This window comes from Psammomys obesus, unplaced genomic scaffold (assembly GCF_907164565.1).
Source record: "Psammomys obesus unplaced genomic scaffold, mPsaObe1.curated_primary_1811, whole genome shotgun sequence".
Taxonomy (NCBI): domain Eukaryota; kingdom Metazoa; phylum Chordata; class Mammalia; order Rodentia; family Muridae; genus Psammomys; species Psammomys obesus.
The window spans coordinates 19,865,506-19,882,516 of NW_026596134.1; the positions used below are offsets into that span (position 1 = coordinate 19,865,506).

Here is a 17,011-nt window from a genome sequence, read left to right on the forward strand (position 1 = left end):
CGCATCCCATCTGTCTTTCTAAACGAGGATTGATAATCTTACCCCATGTCTGCTCTCTTGATTATCTTTTTTAGGTATATAGACTTCATTATGTTTATCATATCTTATAGGTCTATATAAGTGAGTATATACCGTGTTTGTCTTTCTCCTTCTGGGATACCTCACTCAGAATGATCTTTTCTAGATCCCACCATTTGCCTGCAAATTTTATGATTTCCTCCTTTTTGATTGCTGAGTAGTATTCCATTGTGTAAAAATACCACAATTTCTGTACCCATTCCTCCGTTGATGGACATCTGGGTTGTTTCCAGGTTCTGGCTATTACAAATAAAGCTGCTATAAACATGGTTGAGCAAATATCCCTTTTGTGTACTTGAGCAAAGTTTGGGTATATACCTAGCAGTGGTATAGCTGGGTCTTGAGGAAGCACTATTCCTAATTGTCTTAGAAAGCGCCAGATAGATTTCCAGAGTGGTTGAACCAGTTTATATTCCCACCAGCAGTGGAGGAGGGTTCCCCTTTCTCCACAACCTCTCCAGCATGTGTTGTCCCTTGAGTTTTTCATCTTGGCCATTCTGATGGGTGTAAGGTGATATCTCAGGGTCGTTTTGATTTGCATTTCCCTGATGGCTAATGAGGATGAGCATTTCTTTAAGTGTTTCTCTGCCATTCGATATTCCTCTGTCGAGAATTCTCTGTTTAGCTCTGTTCCCCATTTTTTAATTGGATTACTTGGTTTGCTGCTTTTCAGCTTCTTTAGTTCTTTGTATATACTCAATATTAGTCCTCTGTCAGATAAAGGGTTAGTGAAGATTCTTTCCCAATCTGTAGGCAGTTGTTTTGTTTTGATGACAGTGTCCTTTGCTTTACAGAAGCTTTTCAGTTTCATGAGGTCCCATTTATTGATTGTTGCTCTTAGAGCCTGTGCTGTTGGTGTTCTGTTCAGGAAGTTGTCTCCTGTGCCAATGAGTTCTAGGCTGTTCCCCACTTTTTCTTCTAACAGATTTAGAGTATCTGGTTTTATGTTGAGGTCTTTGATCCACTTGGACTTTAGTTTTGTGCAGGGTGATAAATATAGATCTATTTTCATTTTTCTGCATGTGGACATCCAGTTGGACCAGCACCATTTGTTGAAGATGCTGTCTTTTTTTCCATTGAATGGTTTTGGCTTCTTTGTCAAAAATCGAGTATTCATAGGTGTGTGGGTTTATTTCTGGATCTTCTATGCGGTTCCATTGATCCTCCTTTCTGTTTTTATGCCAATACCATGCAGTTTTTATTACTATTGCTCTGTAGTACAACTTGAGATCGGGGATAGAGATACCTCCAGATGATCTGTTGTTGTACAGGATTGTGGAGGAGAGCTTTTTTATGCAGCTCAGAACTGTTTGTGGCGGGAGTGGTAATGCTCATAGTGGGCTGGGCTCTTTTCACTAATTAACAACCAATACAACCCCCACAGGCCAGTCTGATCTAGAAAATGCCTCAATGCAGGCTTTTCTCTCAGAGGACACCAGGACCTGTCAGGTTGACAATAAAAATCCTTCCTTTCTCTTTTAGACATTTGAGGGCTCATGCTGGCCTCAAACTTTGTGGCTCAGGGTTATTCTTGAACTCATGACTCCGCTATCTTTATTTTTTAACACTGGAGTTATAGGCATGTACCATCAAACTTGGCTTTATATGTCTTTTTAAATGACAGGCTTATGGAGCTATAATTTATCATCAAATTAATTTGTTCTAATATGTAATTTAATGCTTTGTAGTATATTCACTGAGCAGTGCAACTGTTCCACAGTTCAGTTTAGAACATTCCTGTCACCTCTGCAAGGTTCCTCATGTGTTCTTAAAAAGATCTGTGTCTCTGTGTGTCTTTACCGGAGTGTGCATGTAAGGAAGTAGTTCTTAACCTGCCTAATGCCGGGACTGCATAGTATAGTTCCTCACGTTGTGGTGAACCCCAACCATAAAATTATTTTTGTTGCTACTTCATGACTGTAATTTTGCTACTGTTTGAATTTTAACCTAATTATCTGTTTCCGATGGTCATCAGCAACTCCTATGTAATGATCATTCCTACCTGCAAAGGGGTTGTGCCCCTCAGGTTGAGAGGGTAAGCTCAGGTGTCAATCACTGCCTCCTACCTTGTTTGTTTAGTGCTGCGTCTGTCAGGTTGGCTGGCCCCAGAGCTTCCTGGGAGTCTACCTCCACCTCACCTTTCTGGAGATCTAGGATCACACATGCCTGATACTCTGCTCTTCCTGTTGGGCTTTGGGGATCTGAACACAGCTTCCCATGAACACAGCCATCTCTTCCTTGACTTTCCATGAGACATAGAACTAGCGGGGAGATGTTTTAAATAGTAGGGCTTTATTTATTCTTTTGAATGAATATGAAATGTCTTCTGTTCCCCATACATATACATTGCCAGTGTAAATTGTGTTATGGAGCCATATGATGACACATATAAAATATGTTTGGATTTGCACAACATTTTTTACCAAGGAAAACCTGTGTCAGAGAGAAGAATTCTTTCATGTTTGTTTTTGAGTCCTAATCAAACATTTTTCAGATTGCCTTTAGTGTTTGATCTTTTCAGCTTTTTACTTTTAATAAATCACAGTTGAAAACCCTGACAAGTTCATTTGAGGCACTTTGGGCGGTGCACTGCATACTCACAGCAGGGTCTCCCAGACCGTCAAGCTCATGGATAAAAAGATAGAAAGAATGAAAGTGCTAGGACAGTTTAGCATGAATTAGGTAATGAAGGCAATTGTTGGCAAGCTGGTGATTTCACTTGGCATCACCAGAGGGCGCTCTTTTCTAGTCAGTCTCTTTGAAGGCTGAGCAAGTACTCTGTTGCAGTTGAACAATTTGAGTCCTGTTGGTGGGGATCTAGGTATGGCTATTTTGAAGACTGACCACTGCTTTGTTTTGTAACTTTAATTAACTTTTGGGCCAGGTGCTCTAAATGGTGTCATTAGAAAGAGTTCTACAAACAAGTCAATACTTTAAACATAGTGTTTCTGGGATATCTTTAGCTCTGTTTCATCTGCTACTCCCTAATGCCACTTTTTCTATGTTCATATTGAGGTTTCAGATCGAGTGGAGCGGCGGCTTCAGGAAATAGAAAGAGAGATGCGCATAGAAAGAGAGCTGGTGGAAAGACGCCATGACCAGCTGGGACTTGTGTCCCTGAAGCTTCAGGAGGTTTGTGAGAAGTGCTTTCTTGGGATTTGGATTGTTATTTAGTCACTGCTAAAATAGTTATAATTCTGGGTTGGGATGTGGCTTAGTTGGCAGAACACCACATAAATTGGATGTGGTAGTGCCCACCTGTAATTCGAGCACTTGGGAGGTGGGGCTAGGAGGATAAGAAGTAGTCACAATTCTATAGGCTGCACAAGATGTCATATGTAGTTCATGGCACAAGAGAAGTATAGCATCTAGTTACAGTTGAGAGCATAGTTTGTTTGCCCTTGGAAGGTTTTTTTTTTTTTTTTTTTTTAATTCTTAGTTCCAGTTTCTGCCATAGAAAATGGGAATAATAATCTCTACCTAATGGCCTGGGTGGAAGGATAACAATGAGCTAATGCTGGTGTCTGGAATGAGCTCAACAGTGTGTACAAAAAGTGTAATTATTCTGATTATTTTGGGGCCGTGGACACCAGGGAGCACTGCACTGTGGCTCATTTTGTAAATAAAGTTCTATTGGATTGCAACCATTCCTGCTTATTCAAATACCATCCTTGGATGCTTGTGTGACAAAGTGGCAGATTTGAGTGGTTCTGATAGAAGATGTCCTGCTCCTGGTATTGGCAAGTCTGGACTTCAAGCAAGCTTGCCCATCTGTGAATTAGTTTGCCAGCAAAACAGTTCTGAAGCTGCACGTAACTCTTTAGATGATCATTTCTTTCTTTATTGAAATTTCAGATGTCTGGTGTGAAAAATTAGAGCAAAGAACTTGTGTGAAATTGGGTCTCCTCAGTATTCAGGCTTTACCAGCCTGACTTTATCATCTTTTCTAATACAGCCAGAGTGTGTAGCGTTTTATTCTGAAATGGACTTGAGAAGGCGGCAGGTATAACGTCTTCTGTTGCTGAGATAGAGCACCATGACCATAAACAACCTGAGGAGGACACAGTTTCTTTTGGCTTGTACTACTAAGCCACAGACTATCACGGGGGGGGGGGGGGGGGGAAGGCAGAAACTTGCAGGCAGGAGCTGACGGCGAGGCCATGGAAGAGTGTGGCTTACTGCCTTGCTCCTCATGGTTTGCTTTGCCTGCATTCTTACAGCACCTAGGACTGCAAGCACAGGCGTGGCACCACTCACAATAAGCTGGGCCCTCTTATATCATCAATCAAGAAAATGCGCTACAGACTTGCCAACAGGCAAATCTTATGGAGGCAGTTTTTCAATTGAAAGTCCTTCTCCCCCAGTAACTCTTAAGTTATGTCAGGTTGACAAAAACCAGCCAGGACAAATGTAAATATATTTACATTAAAGGGCCTTTTATAAGTAGTTTATATTGTTTAGACCCAAGAAAGGCTGCAAATACAGTCTGAAGTAAAATAGGAAATGCCATCTTTCTAGAGACGGGGTTAGACACTCTAATGTGATAACTGAAGATCTTTCTTTCCCCAGCAGCAGGGATAATTCTTGCCTGGCTCTTGAGTCGCCATTCACAGGTGTAGCCAAAGCAATAGGGTATAAACCACATAGAACAAAATGAACTAGTCTGCTGAGTGTACGCTTCAGGCTCTGCAATTCAAATCACCTGCACTTAAAGGTAAACTTACAGACTTTAGTAAGAACATTCCCTGTCAGAAAGGGACATGGCCATAGGTAAGTGGCAGCCACTTGTGACAACATTTTATTTATGATGCTCTGTAAAAGATTGCTGTCCAGCCACCAAAGCCACCATCAAGCCAGTGTTTGTCAGGATGTGTTCAAGTAGCTTCCTTTCTGATCCTGGAAGTTGGCTAATTCTATGATATTGAAAACTTAGTTCTCTTTGGTTATAGCTCCTTTATGACTGTCCATCTTGAGTCAGATGCCCTCTTCAGCAGCTGGCACTTATCCCGGTTCTCCCATGTCGGCTTAAGAACAGCCCTTGCTCCTCTTGCCCACACTCCATCCATAATAGAAATGTTTTGTACTAGTTTATCGTGTGCTTTCTTCTGAACCACAGGATAGTGATTACAGCTCACAGCACTATGATGAACTGTAGGTTTCATGCAAGTTTTGCTAGTCACTTCTTCTTTGGCCCAGAGTAAAACCCAGGCCACACAGTGTTGATTTCTGCAAGTCTTTTTGTTTTCATCAATGATGACTCTGTAGGATTCTAGTACAATGCTCATAGGGGGGCTTTGAGTTAGGGGTTTTTGGATTCTTGGCAGAGAACCCAGAAGACTAAATTGTGTCCCTTTCAGAGTTCCGTATCATGGGTCACGAGCTAGTGACAACAGAGCACATGACTATGGGGTTGCCAGCCAGGCTGCTCTACTGCAGCACTGCTATTATTCCTTTCAAATTGTTTGTTCTACGAGGAGACTCAGAAAGATCCTGTTTTTCAAATCGTACTTTATCTGCTAATTTGGGTGGATGTTGTTAATTTTTCTGGGAAACAATTATTACTCTAAGTGGTGCCAATTAGTAATGAAAAGGAACAACTCTGTCACTGATTTCTTTTACACTGATTACTTATGTGGCAAGAGTTTTCCTTACCTCTCATCTGTCTGACTGCCTTTCTGCCTTCTTGTCTCCCTCTCTCCTTCTCTATCTGTCCATCTGTCTATTTTACTGAAGATTCTTATTTTATTACTTTGAATATATTTTTCCCCATGACTGAGAATCATTTTGTTGAAATTCCTTTTCAGTAATTAATATATCTATGGAGTATAAAAATGTGAAAAATAAGAAAATCAAAGAATCAAAACAAATTAGGATTTTTATCAGCTTTAAAATGTTTTTTTTTTTTCTAAATTTTTCAAAATATATGTGGTTACAGATTGCTCACCATTATCAATTGGCACCTTTTTTTTTTTTTTCAAATATTAATAGACACTGTCAGTTTAACCAGGGCGGGGGGTGGGGAGGAAGATTCTGCCCTGAAAGCGTAGTTCGAGCTGAAAGGTAACATTTGCCGTACTTTAAAAAAAATTCCATTTTTCCATTTTACCAAAAGCAATCTACAGATTCAATGCAATTCTCATCAATTTTTTTAAATTTTTTATTAATTACACTTTATTCATTTTGTATCCCCCCATAAGCCCCTCCCTTCTCCCCTCCCGATCCCACCTTCCCTCCCCTTTCTGCATGCATGCCACTCCCCAAGTCCACTGATAGGGGAGGTTCTCCTCTTCTTTCTGATCTTAGTCTATCAGTTCTCATCAAAAGTGGCTGCATTGTCCTCTACTGTGGCCTGATAAGGCTGCTCCCCCCTCAGGGGGAAGTGATCAATGAGCAGGCCAATCAGATTATGTCAGAGGCAGTCCCTCTTCCCATTACTATGTAACCCACTTGGACACTGAACTGCCATGGGCTACACCTGTGCAGGGGTTCCAGGTCATCTCCACGAATAGTCCTTGGTTGGAGTGTGAATCTCTGGGAAGTTCCCTGTGTTCAAATTATCTTGTTCTGTTGCTCTCCTTGTGGAGTTCCCAACACAATTCTTTACAGACCTGGAAAGAAAAATTCTCAACTTCATATGTAATAACAAGAAACCCAGAATTGCTAAAACAATCCTCTACAATAAAAGATCTTCTGGAGGTATCTCCATCCCTGATCTTAAGCTGTACTATAGAGCAACAGTTATAAAAACTGCATGGTACTGGCATAGAAACAGAATGGTGGATCAATGGAATCGAACAGAGGACCCAGAAATAAACCCACACACTTATGGACACCTGATCTTTGACAAAGATGCCAAAACCATACAATGGAGAAAAGATAGCATCTTCAACAAATGGTGCTGGTCTAACTGGATGTCTACATGTAGAAAAATGAAAATAGATCCATATTTAACATCCTGCACAAAACTGAAGTCCAAGTGTATCAAAGACCTCAACATAAAACCAGACACATTAAATCGGTGAGAAAAGAAAGTGGGGAATACCCTTGAACTCATTGGCACAGGAGACAACTTCCTGAACAGAACACCAACAGCACAGGCTCTAAGAGCAACAATCAATAAATGGGACCTCATGAAACTGAAAAGCTTCTGTAAAGCAAAGGACACCGTCATCAAAACAAAACAACTGCCTACAGATTGGGAAAGACTCTTCACGAACCCTTTATCTGACAGAGGACTAATATTGAGTATATACAAAGAACTAAAGAAGCTGAAAAGCAGCAAACCAAGTAATCCAATTAAAAAATGGGGAACAGAGCTAAACAGAGAACTCTCTGTAGAGGAATATCTAATGGCAGAGAAACACTTAAAGAAATGCTAAATGTCATTAGCCATTAGAGAAATGCAAATCAAAATGACCCTGAGATATCACCTTACACCCATCAGAATGGCCAAGATCAAAAACTCAAGTGACAATACATGTTGGAGAGGTTGTGGAGAAAGGGGAACCCTCCTCCACTGTTGGTGGGAATGCAAACTCGTACAACCACTCTGGAAATCAATCTGGTGCTTTCTCAGACAACTAGGAATAGCGCTTCCTCAAGATCCAGCCATACCACTCCTAGGCATATATCCAAAAGGGGCTCAAGTACACAATAAGGACATTTGCTCAACCATGTTTGTAGCAGCTTTATTTGTAATAGCCAGAAGCTGGAAATAGCCCAGATGCCCCTCAACTGAAGAATGGATGCAGAAATTGTGGTATATCTATACAATGGAATATTACTCTGCAATGAAAAATAAGGAAATCATGAAATTTGCAGGTAAATGGTGGGACATGGAAAGGATCACCCAGAGTAGCTGTCCCAGAAGCAGAAAGACACACATGGTATATAAAGACATATAACATAGGATAAACCTACTGAAACCTCTACATCTAAAGAAATTAATCAAGAGAGAGGACCCTGACTAAAATGCTCAATCCCCATCCCAAAAGGCAAAGAGGATGGACATCAGAAGAAGAAGAAAACAGGAAACAACCTAGGAACCTGCCACAGAGGGCCTCTGAAAGGCTCTACCCTGCAGACTATCAAAGCAGACACTGAGACTTAGGCCAACTGTTGGGCAGAGTGCATGGAATGTTATGAAAGAAGTGGGAAATAGTAAGAGCTGGAGAGGACGGGAACCACACAAGGAGAGCAACAGAACCAGAAAATTTGAACACAGGGGTCTTTCCAGAGACTCATACTCCAACCAAATACCATGCATGGAGATAACCTAGAATCTCTATACAGATGTAGCCCATGGCAGTTCAGTGTCCAAGTGGGTTACATAGTAATGGGAACAGGGACTGCCTCTGACATAATCTGATTGGCCTGTTCTTCCATCACCTCCCCCTGAGGGGAGAGTAGCCTTACCAGGCCACAGAAGATGACAATGCAGCCATTCCTGATGTGATCTGATAGACTAAGATCGGAAGGAAGGAGAGGAAGACCTCCCCTATTAGTGGACTTGGGGAGGGGCATGCATGAAGTAGGGGGAGGGAGGATGGGACCGGGGGGGGGGGAGGAAGGAGGGCCTTATTGGGGGGGGGAAACAAAGTGAATAAACTGTAATTAATAAAAATAAATAAATTTAAAAAATTCCATTTTTTTCTCCATTTTACAAAAGGAGGCATGCCATTGTTACTTGGTAATTACTTAGAGGATACTTAGTTTGAATAATTAGATAGAGCATGTGGGTAAGTTTTTTTTTTTTTTTAATCTTGATTTTTATACATTTATTCTGAAAGCAAATTGCATCTGGTGAGCATAAGAATAGTACTGAAGTGACAATTGTTCTTTTTTGCAAGAGAAAATTAGAGAAATTTTCCACACTTACTTTCCTCTCTCGGCAGAATGCACAAAATTACAAAGGGGAGAGGAAGATCGCTTCCCACCCCGGTTTTCAAGGAGCCAAAGCCCGAGGGTGTGCCCCGTGATGGTCGGCTGCCTCAAAGCTGGAGCTGAGCTGTGATGTGGTTTGCATCTCTTGACAGTACAATAGAGAGAGATCACTGTTGATAAGAAACCTGAACTTCATATTTTCTCACTTTAATGTAAGCAGTGACCTATACGTTTTAAGAGGTGCTTGTGGCGTATAAACAGTGGTGGAATCTGGAAAATATTAATTTGGACTTTTTCCTGTTCCCAACTTAAATGGCTTCAAGTGTTCTGGAAAGGTCATGTTTAAGGAGAAATCTTTTCTTTTTTTTTTTCTTCCCATATTTGAAAATGCTTATGGTAATAGTCATTGGTTTGTGTGTGGCTTTGGTAGGAGTGGAAGTCATGGGTTGGTAAGAGGGCCTGGAGTTTTTAGCCATACACTCTTCTACCTTTTTAAAATCTGTGTCTCAAAGAGTGAAAAATTATGACTTTTTGTTTTTGTTTGTTTTTTCTTTTTTGAAACTGGGTTTCTCTGTGTAGCCTTGGCTGTCCTGGATTCACTTTGTAGACTAGGATGGCCTCAAACTCAGAGATCTGCCTGCCTGTGCCTCCCAGAGTGCTAGGATTATAGGCTTGTGCCACTATGCCTGGCTTAAAATTATGACTCTTAAAAGTTGTTAAGAAATTAGGAAGATTCACTAAGAACGTCCTAGGAGTTGGTGGTTGAAAGTCATTTTCAGCTGGAGTTCAAGGGGCAGTCCTAACATACCAGATGGTTTTGAGGGGCAGATGAAGTCCAGGTTCTTTTGCTTCCTTCCATGTAATGAAAACCAGTGTTCACCACTGAAATTGGTGGAAGCAAAGTCAACCTCCTTTTCTTTTTTAGCTCCTAGGGAATTATTCATTGTCTTCCTGTTGCCACAAGCTCCAGGATTCCATTTTGTGTTTCAACACAGCCGCTCTGAATGTTCCAGCATAGTAATGGCAGGCTTTCTCACTGGAGGAAAAGGTTACAGGCTCTGGGTCCTGTGCAAGGATCTCAGGAGAAGTCTCTGGGGTGGCTTGATGGTTAGAGTTTATGAGGTCATCTCTCCATATATCCTTTTAAGTTTGGTGATTGCATTAATCACTTTTGTTGCTGTGATTAAAACACCATGACACAAAGTGACTAAGAAAGAGTTTATTTGGGCAAACAGTTTCAGAGGTAAAGTCTCATCATGATGGCAGGGAAGCATGGCAGGAGCTGCCTGGAGCAGGAAGCTGAAAGGTAACTTCTCCGGCAAACAGGAAACTGAGAAAGCAAACTGAAACGAGGCAAGGCTTTGAGAACACCAATTCATCTTGAAGATAGAGGAGGGCTGGCTGTAAAGTGGTGAGCCATTTCTGTATCATCACATTTTCCTAACTAGTGTGAGCAGGGTTTTGCATATTTGTTGGCTGTGCATTTTTACTTTTGTAGATCTCTTGTTTATCACTTTTATTCATGTAAAATTACGGGGTTGTTTGAGTTTTCTGAAAGGTTTGTTTGTTTTGCTTTTTAAAGTAGAGAAAGAACTTGTGACAGTTGCCTAAGCATCATGTTTGAGGACCTGGTTTTTCTACTCTCATTTGAATGCCATGTTTGTTACCCACTACATCTGTCTGCTCCATCTATGTCTCATTCTTGATTTGTTTGCCTAATGCAATTCTGGTATAATTCTGTCTTACTCATCAGAGCTTTCATTATGATATGGTTAATGATAATGAAAACCTTTCATTATGCTCCATGAAAAGCCCTGTTGGCATTGGGATCATAATTGTATTAAAAACTTAGACTAATTTGAATGAAAGATGTTTGTAATGTTTTCAGTAATAATTTGAGGGTCCTATGCTCTTAAAGTTATTCCTTGGTGCCTTAGGATTTTTCTTCTTAGTGGGAAAGAAATGCTTCCTTCCATTGCATCTGACTGGTTATTAATAGTATGTATAAGAGTAACTAGTTTGCAGGTGTTTTACATTCCACAGTCTTAGAGACACGATGGTTTTTAATTATCCTTTTATTCCTCCCAATTCCCAGATTGGTCTCCTCCCAGGGCTAGAAACTGAGTGGCAGCGTGGGATAGAATCACAGACAGTTTAGATTGTGGCCTTATTCTCCTGTTGATGTGTTTCTGAGGTGCTCCTAGGTTTTTAAACAACCACTGATCATATAAACACCTGTTTTTCTTCTTTATTTGGCAACATGACTTTTTTGTGTCTTTTGGTTTTTATTTTCATTTACAATTTTGATCAGTTATGAAGGATGTCAGAACCCTTAGCTACCTCATTTCCTCTTAGGCATTTACATGTGATTGTTTTTAGTATTGTTGGTGAGCAGCAATTGTTGAGCTTGACTTATAAGCTGAGATTAACTTTGCTAATGATATGTTGTTTTTATGTATTACTAACTAATTTGCTAGTGTTTTCTTTAGCATTTTTATATCAACACTGCATCAATCAATTTATAGCATTTTTTATGCTACATTCCCTGATGTTAAGATGCAAGATTATCTGTACCTATCACCCTGCATAAAACTCAACTTGAAGTGGACCAAATAAGGCTAGGTATACTGAACCTGAAAGAAGAGAAAGTGGAGAATAGTCTTGACCTCAGTGTCACAGGAAAAGACTTTCAAAACACAACATGGACAGCACAGACACAGAGACCAACAGTTATAAATGGGACTTAAGAAACTGAAAAGCTTCTGTGTAGAAGACACCATCATATGGACAAAGTGGAAGGTTACAAAGTAGAATTTTTTTTTTTTAATTACACATCCTATAGGGGGCTAATATTTAAAATATATACAGAACTCAAAAAAAAATGGATATCACAAAAAAAAACAACCCAAATGGAACATGGGATACATATCTAAACAGAATTTTCAAGAGGAAACAAAAATAGTTGAGAAGCACTTAAAGAGTAAAGAAATGTTTAATATCCTTAGTCATCCTTTCATCTTAAAGTAATTTTGGTTTGCATTTTCTTTCATCTTACATCAGTCAGAATGGCCAAGGTCAATTAAAAAAAAAAAGAACGACAACAACAAAAAACAAAGACATCTCATGCTGGCAAGGATATGGTTGGTGTAAGGGGGACACTCATCCATTGCTGATGGGAGTGTAAACTTGTACAGCCACTATGGGAATCAGTGGTAATTCCTCAGGAACCTATACCACTCTTGGGCATATATGAAAGGATATTTTATCCTACTACAGAGATACTTGCTCAACCTTGTTTGTGGCTGTTGTGTTCATATTAGCCAGAAATAGCCAGGTGTCAGTCAATGGATAAATGGTTAAAGAAAATGTTGTACATTTATACAATAGAATACTCAGTCATTAAAAAATGAAATCATAAAATTCTCAGGTAAATGGATGGAGCTAGAAAAAAAAATCCTGAGTGAGGTAATACATATCTAAAAAGTCAAATATAGTATGTGTTTGTATATATGTGGATTAGAGGTAAATCCTTCGATAATGTATATAACTACAGTAGTTAGGCATAGAATAAATGACTAGAGGAAAGTGTGGATCTCTCTAGGAAGAGGAAATAGAATAAATGAATGGATAAGGCATAGGGGTGGTGTAGGTGATGGGGTTGGAATGGAGGATCAAAAAGGGAGAGGGAGGGAAGAGGGAATGGATTAACTAAAACTAAAACTCATTTGAGGAGTCACATGGAAAACTAATACAGTAGAAGCTTCTTAAAATATATACATGTATGAAACAAATCTAAATGGACTCATCAAATAATGGGAGAGATGGTGCCCCAACTAGGCATCTCTTACCATAGCTGGGAATGGGCTACATCTAATTGAGTTGTTGGCCAAAGGGAACATGGGAACCCTCAAATAACACAGGCTATTGCCCTCTGCAAACTGATGATAAGGATCTGTTGCTGAAGATAGCACCTACACAACTGAACCCCAGGAAGTTGAGCTGGTGCCTACCTTGAGCCTTCAGTCCTCCTAACTAGTGTTCACAGTAATGGGAGGTACGCTGAACTCTGAAAAGAGAAAGGTAAACACCAACCCAGCTTCAAAGCCTTTCATCCACAGTGGTGACCTGATTGCAAGATATGCTGGTGCCACAGTGGCCCGAAGCTTGTGGGAGTGGCCAACCAGTATCTGATGGGATGTAAGGCCCGCTCCATGAGATGGAATCCATACCCAACATTGCTCAGGTGGCAAGAACCTGAGACTGGATACGCCAGGGACCTAGGGGAAAACCAGATACTTCTGTTCTGCTAAAGGAATGTAGCAGCAAAATGACTCCCAATGACTTCTGCTATACTCATCGATCAGTGCCTTGCTCAGCCATCATCAGAGACGCCTCCTCTTGCAGTAGATGGGAACAAATACAGAGACCCACAGCTGGACAGTGTGCAGAGAGTAGAGCACAGTGTGCAGCCCTTGTCAAATCCCTCCCCTCAGGGCTCTTGAGAACTCTGCAGGAGAGGAGGTGGAAGGATTGTAAAAGCCCAAGGAGATGGAGGACAGCAAGGAAGCATGGCCTTCTACGTACAACAGAATTGAGACAATATGAACTCACAGACTGTGGAAGCATGCACAGGGCCTGAACAGGTCTAAGCCAAATGGGGTCCCAGAACTGAGAGGGGAAGAAGACACAAGCCCCATCCCTAACCTTGAAGTTGTCCCCGGTGGATAACCACTCTCACAGGAAAAGTTAGTTTTGTCCAATGGAATCTTCCTGGGCATGCAAACTACATGGCAGGGCCAGCTTTACGCCCAGCAGGTGAGCCAACACAAACAAATGCAATGGCGGTTTTTGGAGGTCCTTTGTCCCAGAGTGCTTTGTCAGGTCTTTGGTGTATATATTAAGGTTTCCAGTTTTGAGTTTTTATAGATTCCTGTCTGAATCTATGGGCTTTTTTTGTGTGTGTGTGCTTTTTCTTTTTTTTTTTTTTGGCTCCTGTTCTCTATCATTTTTATTTCATTATATTATTATTTAGATGCATGTTTTTTAATGAGAGAGGGAGAAAAGATTAGATTTGCGTGGGAGGACATGTGGGGAAGATCTGGGAGGAATTAGGAGAGGTGAAACTGTAATCAAAATATATTCTATGAAAAAAAAGGAATTTTCGGTTAAAATTAGAAAATGAAAGCAAGGTTGCATTAATCTTAAAAAGTGAGTTTTAAAAAGCTTCAGCTTTACTTTTTTTCTGGTTCAGTTTGTTTAAGAGAGAGTTCTATTTCTTTAATGTTAGTAAGAATGCAAGCATAAGGTCATTTGTTCCTGCTGTTGTTTTGACAGTTGCAGACTTTCTTTATAGGACGTATTGATTTGTAGAGCAGTATAGTATTATTATTAGATATACCTTTCCCCTTTTCATGTGCTTTACTAGAAATATGAATATATTTATTAGTTTTCTTTCTGAGCAACTTTGTCTATTTCAGTATCTGCTCTATGACTTTTTCTCTCCTGCTTTAAAAAAATTATTCCATTTTATTTTCTAGACTTACACATTAAATATGTTTCTTTAAAAAAAGTCCATACTTTATCACTAAATTACCATTTGTTTTGATGTACTGTTCTCTTAGGATATTTTCTTTCTAAATCCATTACAGTGGGCATTATGAGTTTCTACATGACTTTTTGGAATTTTCAGCAACTCTGTATAATTTTTTTTTCTCAAGACAAATTTTTCCTGTAGCCCTGGCTTTCCTTGAACTTGAATGTAGATCAGTCTGACCTTGAACTTACAGAGATCTGCTACCTTAGCCTCCTGAGTGTAGGCATTAAAGGCATATACTACCACTGCCCAGCTATAGTTTTAAAACTGTATTTTTTTAAATACTTTTGATTCTTTTGAAATTTAGTGACACTTCCATTTTGAACTAGTTCTATGCGCTGAAACTATTGCCCAATTTTCTGCCTTCCTTGTGTCCAGCATTTTATGTGTAAATCTGTAGGAGACGAGACGCAGATATTTATGTAAATTCTATAGGTCTTGTTTTCAGTTTTGTTCTGTTCTTCTGTATTCCTATTCAGCATATCAGGCTCGATTTCTCTGGGATTTTTCTCAGTTTTGCTTTTTCTAATTGGTGTTTGTGGCTTCTTGACTATTTTAATCTCTTGGTTAGTTGTTTTTAAAAACTTGCATAGTGGTAGGTTGTGTTTTTGTTTGTTTTTTTTTTTTTAATTATTGTTGTTTTCAGACAGAGTCTCACTGTGTAGCCCTGGCTGGTCTGGAACTCACTGTGCAGACCAGCCTGGCCTTTAACTCACAGAGATCTGCCTCCTTGTACTTATACCTCTGGAGTGAGTGCTGAGATTAAAGACAAGGACCACTGTGCCTGGCTCATTGTGAGTTTCTTGATACTAGCACTATCAAGGTTTCTGTATTTGTGCATGTAATTTTTCCTCTTTATTTTAATTCTTCCTCTCATTTCGTAAGCTCCTTACCACTAGACTTAAACAAAGCAAACTCATTAGGAAAGTTTAGCTTTATTGGTATGTTGGAAATGTTATCATCTATCTTCTTTTCCTCCTTTTGCTCCTTTCTGTAGGAGCAACATAATCAAACACAGTTTAATACTATATAAGTAACATTTCCATGTAGCAGGCTGCTGCTCCTGACATTATGTTGAAAACCTAAAGACACCTGTCCTATGATACCACAATAATCATTTGTTAATTTAGTATGTAGCAGTGTTAGAAAGTTTAGAATGAAGCTACCCCACATCTATCTATTCTAAAAGCAAGATCCCCCTCTTTGACAAGTTATTTCTTCAGGTCTGAGGGTGGAGATGAGATGATGTATGGAAGTGTTTCTTCTGTAGCTCAACAGCAGATCCCGAGTGCCTTCTGTGTGGAGCATTGTCCAAAGTGGACAGAAAACAGTCTTAAGACAGAAAGGCTGATTAGAATTCCTGATCTTGCCTTACCTCCTGAGTGCTGGGATTGCAAATGTGAACCCTCCACGCTGGGCTTCAGAATAAAAGTGTAAGGAACCTTGGATAGAGTTCTGTCCCTTAGTGTTTTTCTGAATGCTTCAAATAAAAATTTTCATGTAGGTCATATTCAGTGCATCGAAGTGTGTTCCATAGTAATGGGAACAGGGAATGCTTCTGACATGAACTGGTTGGCCTGCTCTTTGATCACTTCCCCCTGAGGAGGGAGCAGCCTTACCAGGCCACAGAGGAAGACAATGCAGCCACTTCTGATGAGACCTAACAGACTAGGATCAGAAGGAAGAAAAAGAAGACCTCCCCTACCAGTGGACTTGGGGAGGGGCATGCGTGGAGAAGGGGGGGGGCGGAAGGAAGGGATTGGGAGGGGAGGAGGGAGGGAACTAGAGGGGGGATATAAAGTAAATAAAATGTAGTTAAAATAAAATAAAAAAAATGGGGAAAAAAATGACAGGCTAAACGCTTGCTGAGGAATCCCTGTATTTTTTTTGACCACTAGTCGTCAGTATTGAACCATCAATGATGAACCGTTAGGCATTGTTTCTTCACAAGTTCCAGGTCTATTTAAGATGGATTCCCTACAGAATATATACCCCAGCTCTTAGCGTTTCTGGCAGTTGTTCTTGACATGAGCCTCCTAACTAAAAACAAAACAATTAACTTTTTGCCATTTTAAAATTTAAATTTGAAACTAGGTTGCCGCACATTGTTGGAAAATTAAGTGACACACGGAGTCCTGCATATGACACTTGTGACATGTAGCCTCAGCTGGTTTCATACTCTATCCAGGTCCTCACACGTCCTTCCTCTTTCTTTTCATTCTCCAGGAGGTAGTCTGTGTAGATGCAGGAAAGCAGAGACCATTGTTATATAAGCGTTAATAATGCACACTCCTTATTTCTTTTCACTTTTCATGTTTCTGAGCTTTAAGCAAGCTAATTAGAAAGTCTTCTTTTCTAAACTTTAATTTCACATGAGCCTTTTCTTTCTTTCATTCTTTTTTTTTGTTTGTTTGTTTTGTTTTGTTTTTGTTTTTGAGCCTTTTCCTATGTTATTTC

General features: G+C 40.0%; 1 protein-coding gene across 1 annotated transcript in view; it reads left to right on the forward strand.

Moving 5' to 3' along the window:
* Cep128 (centrosomal protein 128) overlaps positions 1-17,011 on the forward strand; it is a 303,943-nt gene that overhangs the window by 52,065 nt on the left and 234,867 nt on the right. The window contains exon 10 of the mRNA XM_055593122.1: positions 3,094-3,210. Within this exon, the coding sequence (XP_055449097.1) occupies positions 3,094-3,210 (117 nt within the window). The remainder of the gene's footprint in view (positions 1-3,093; positions 3,211-17,011) is intronic.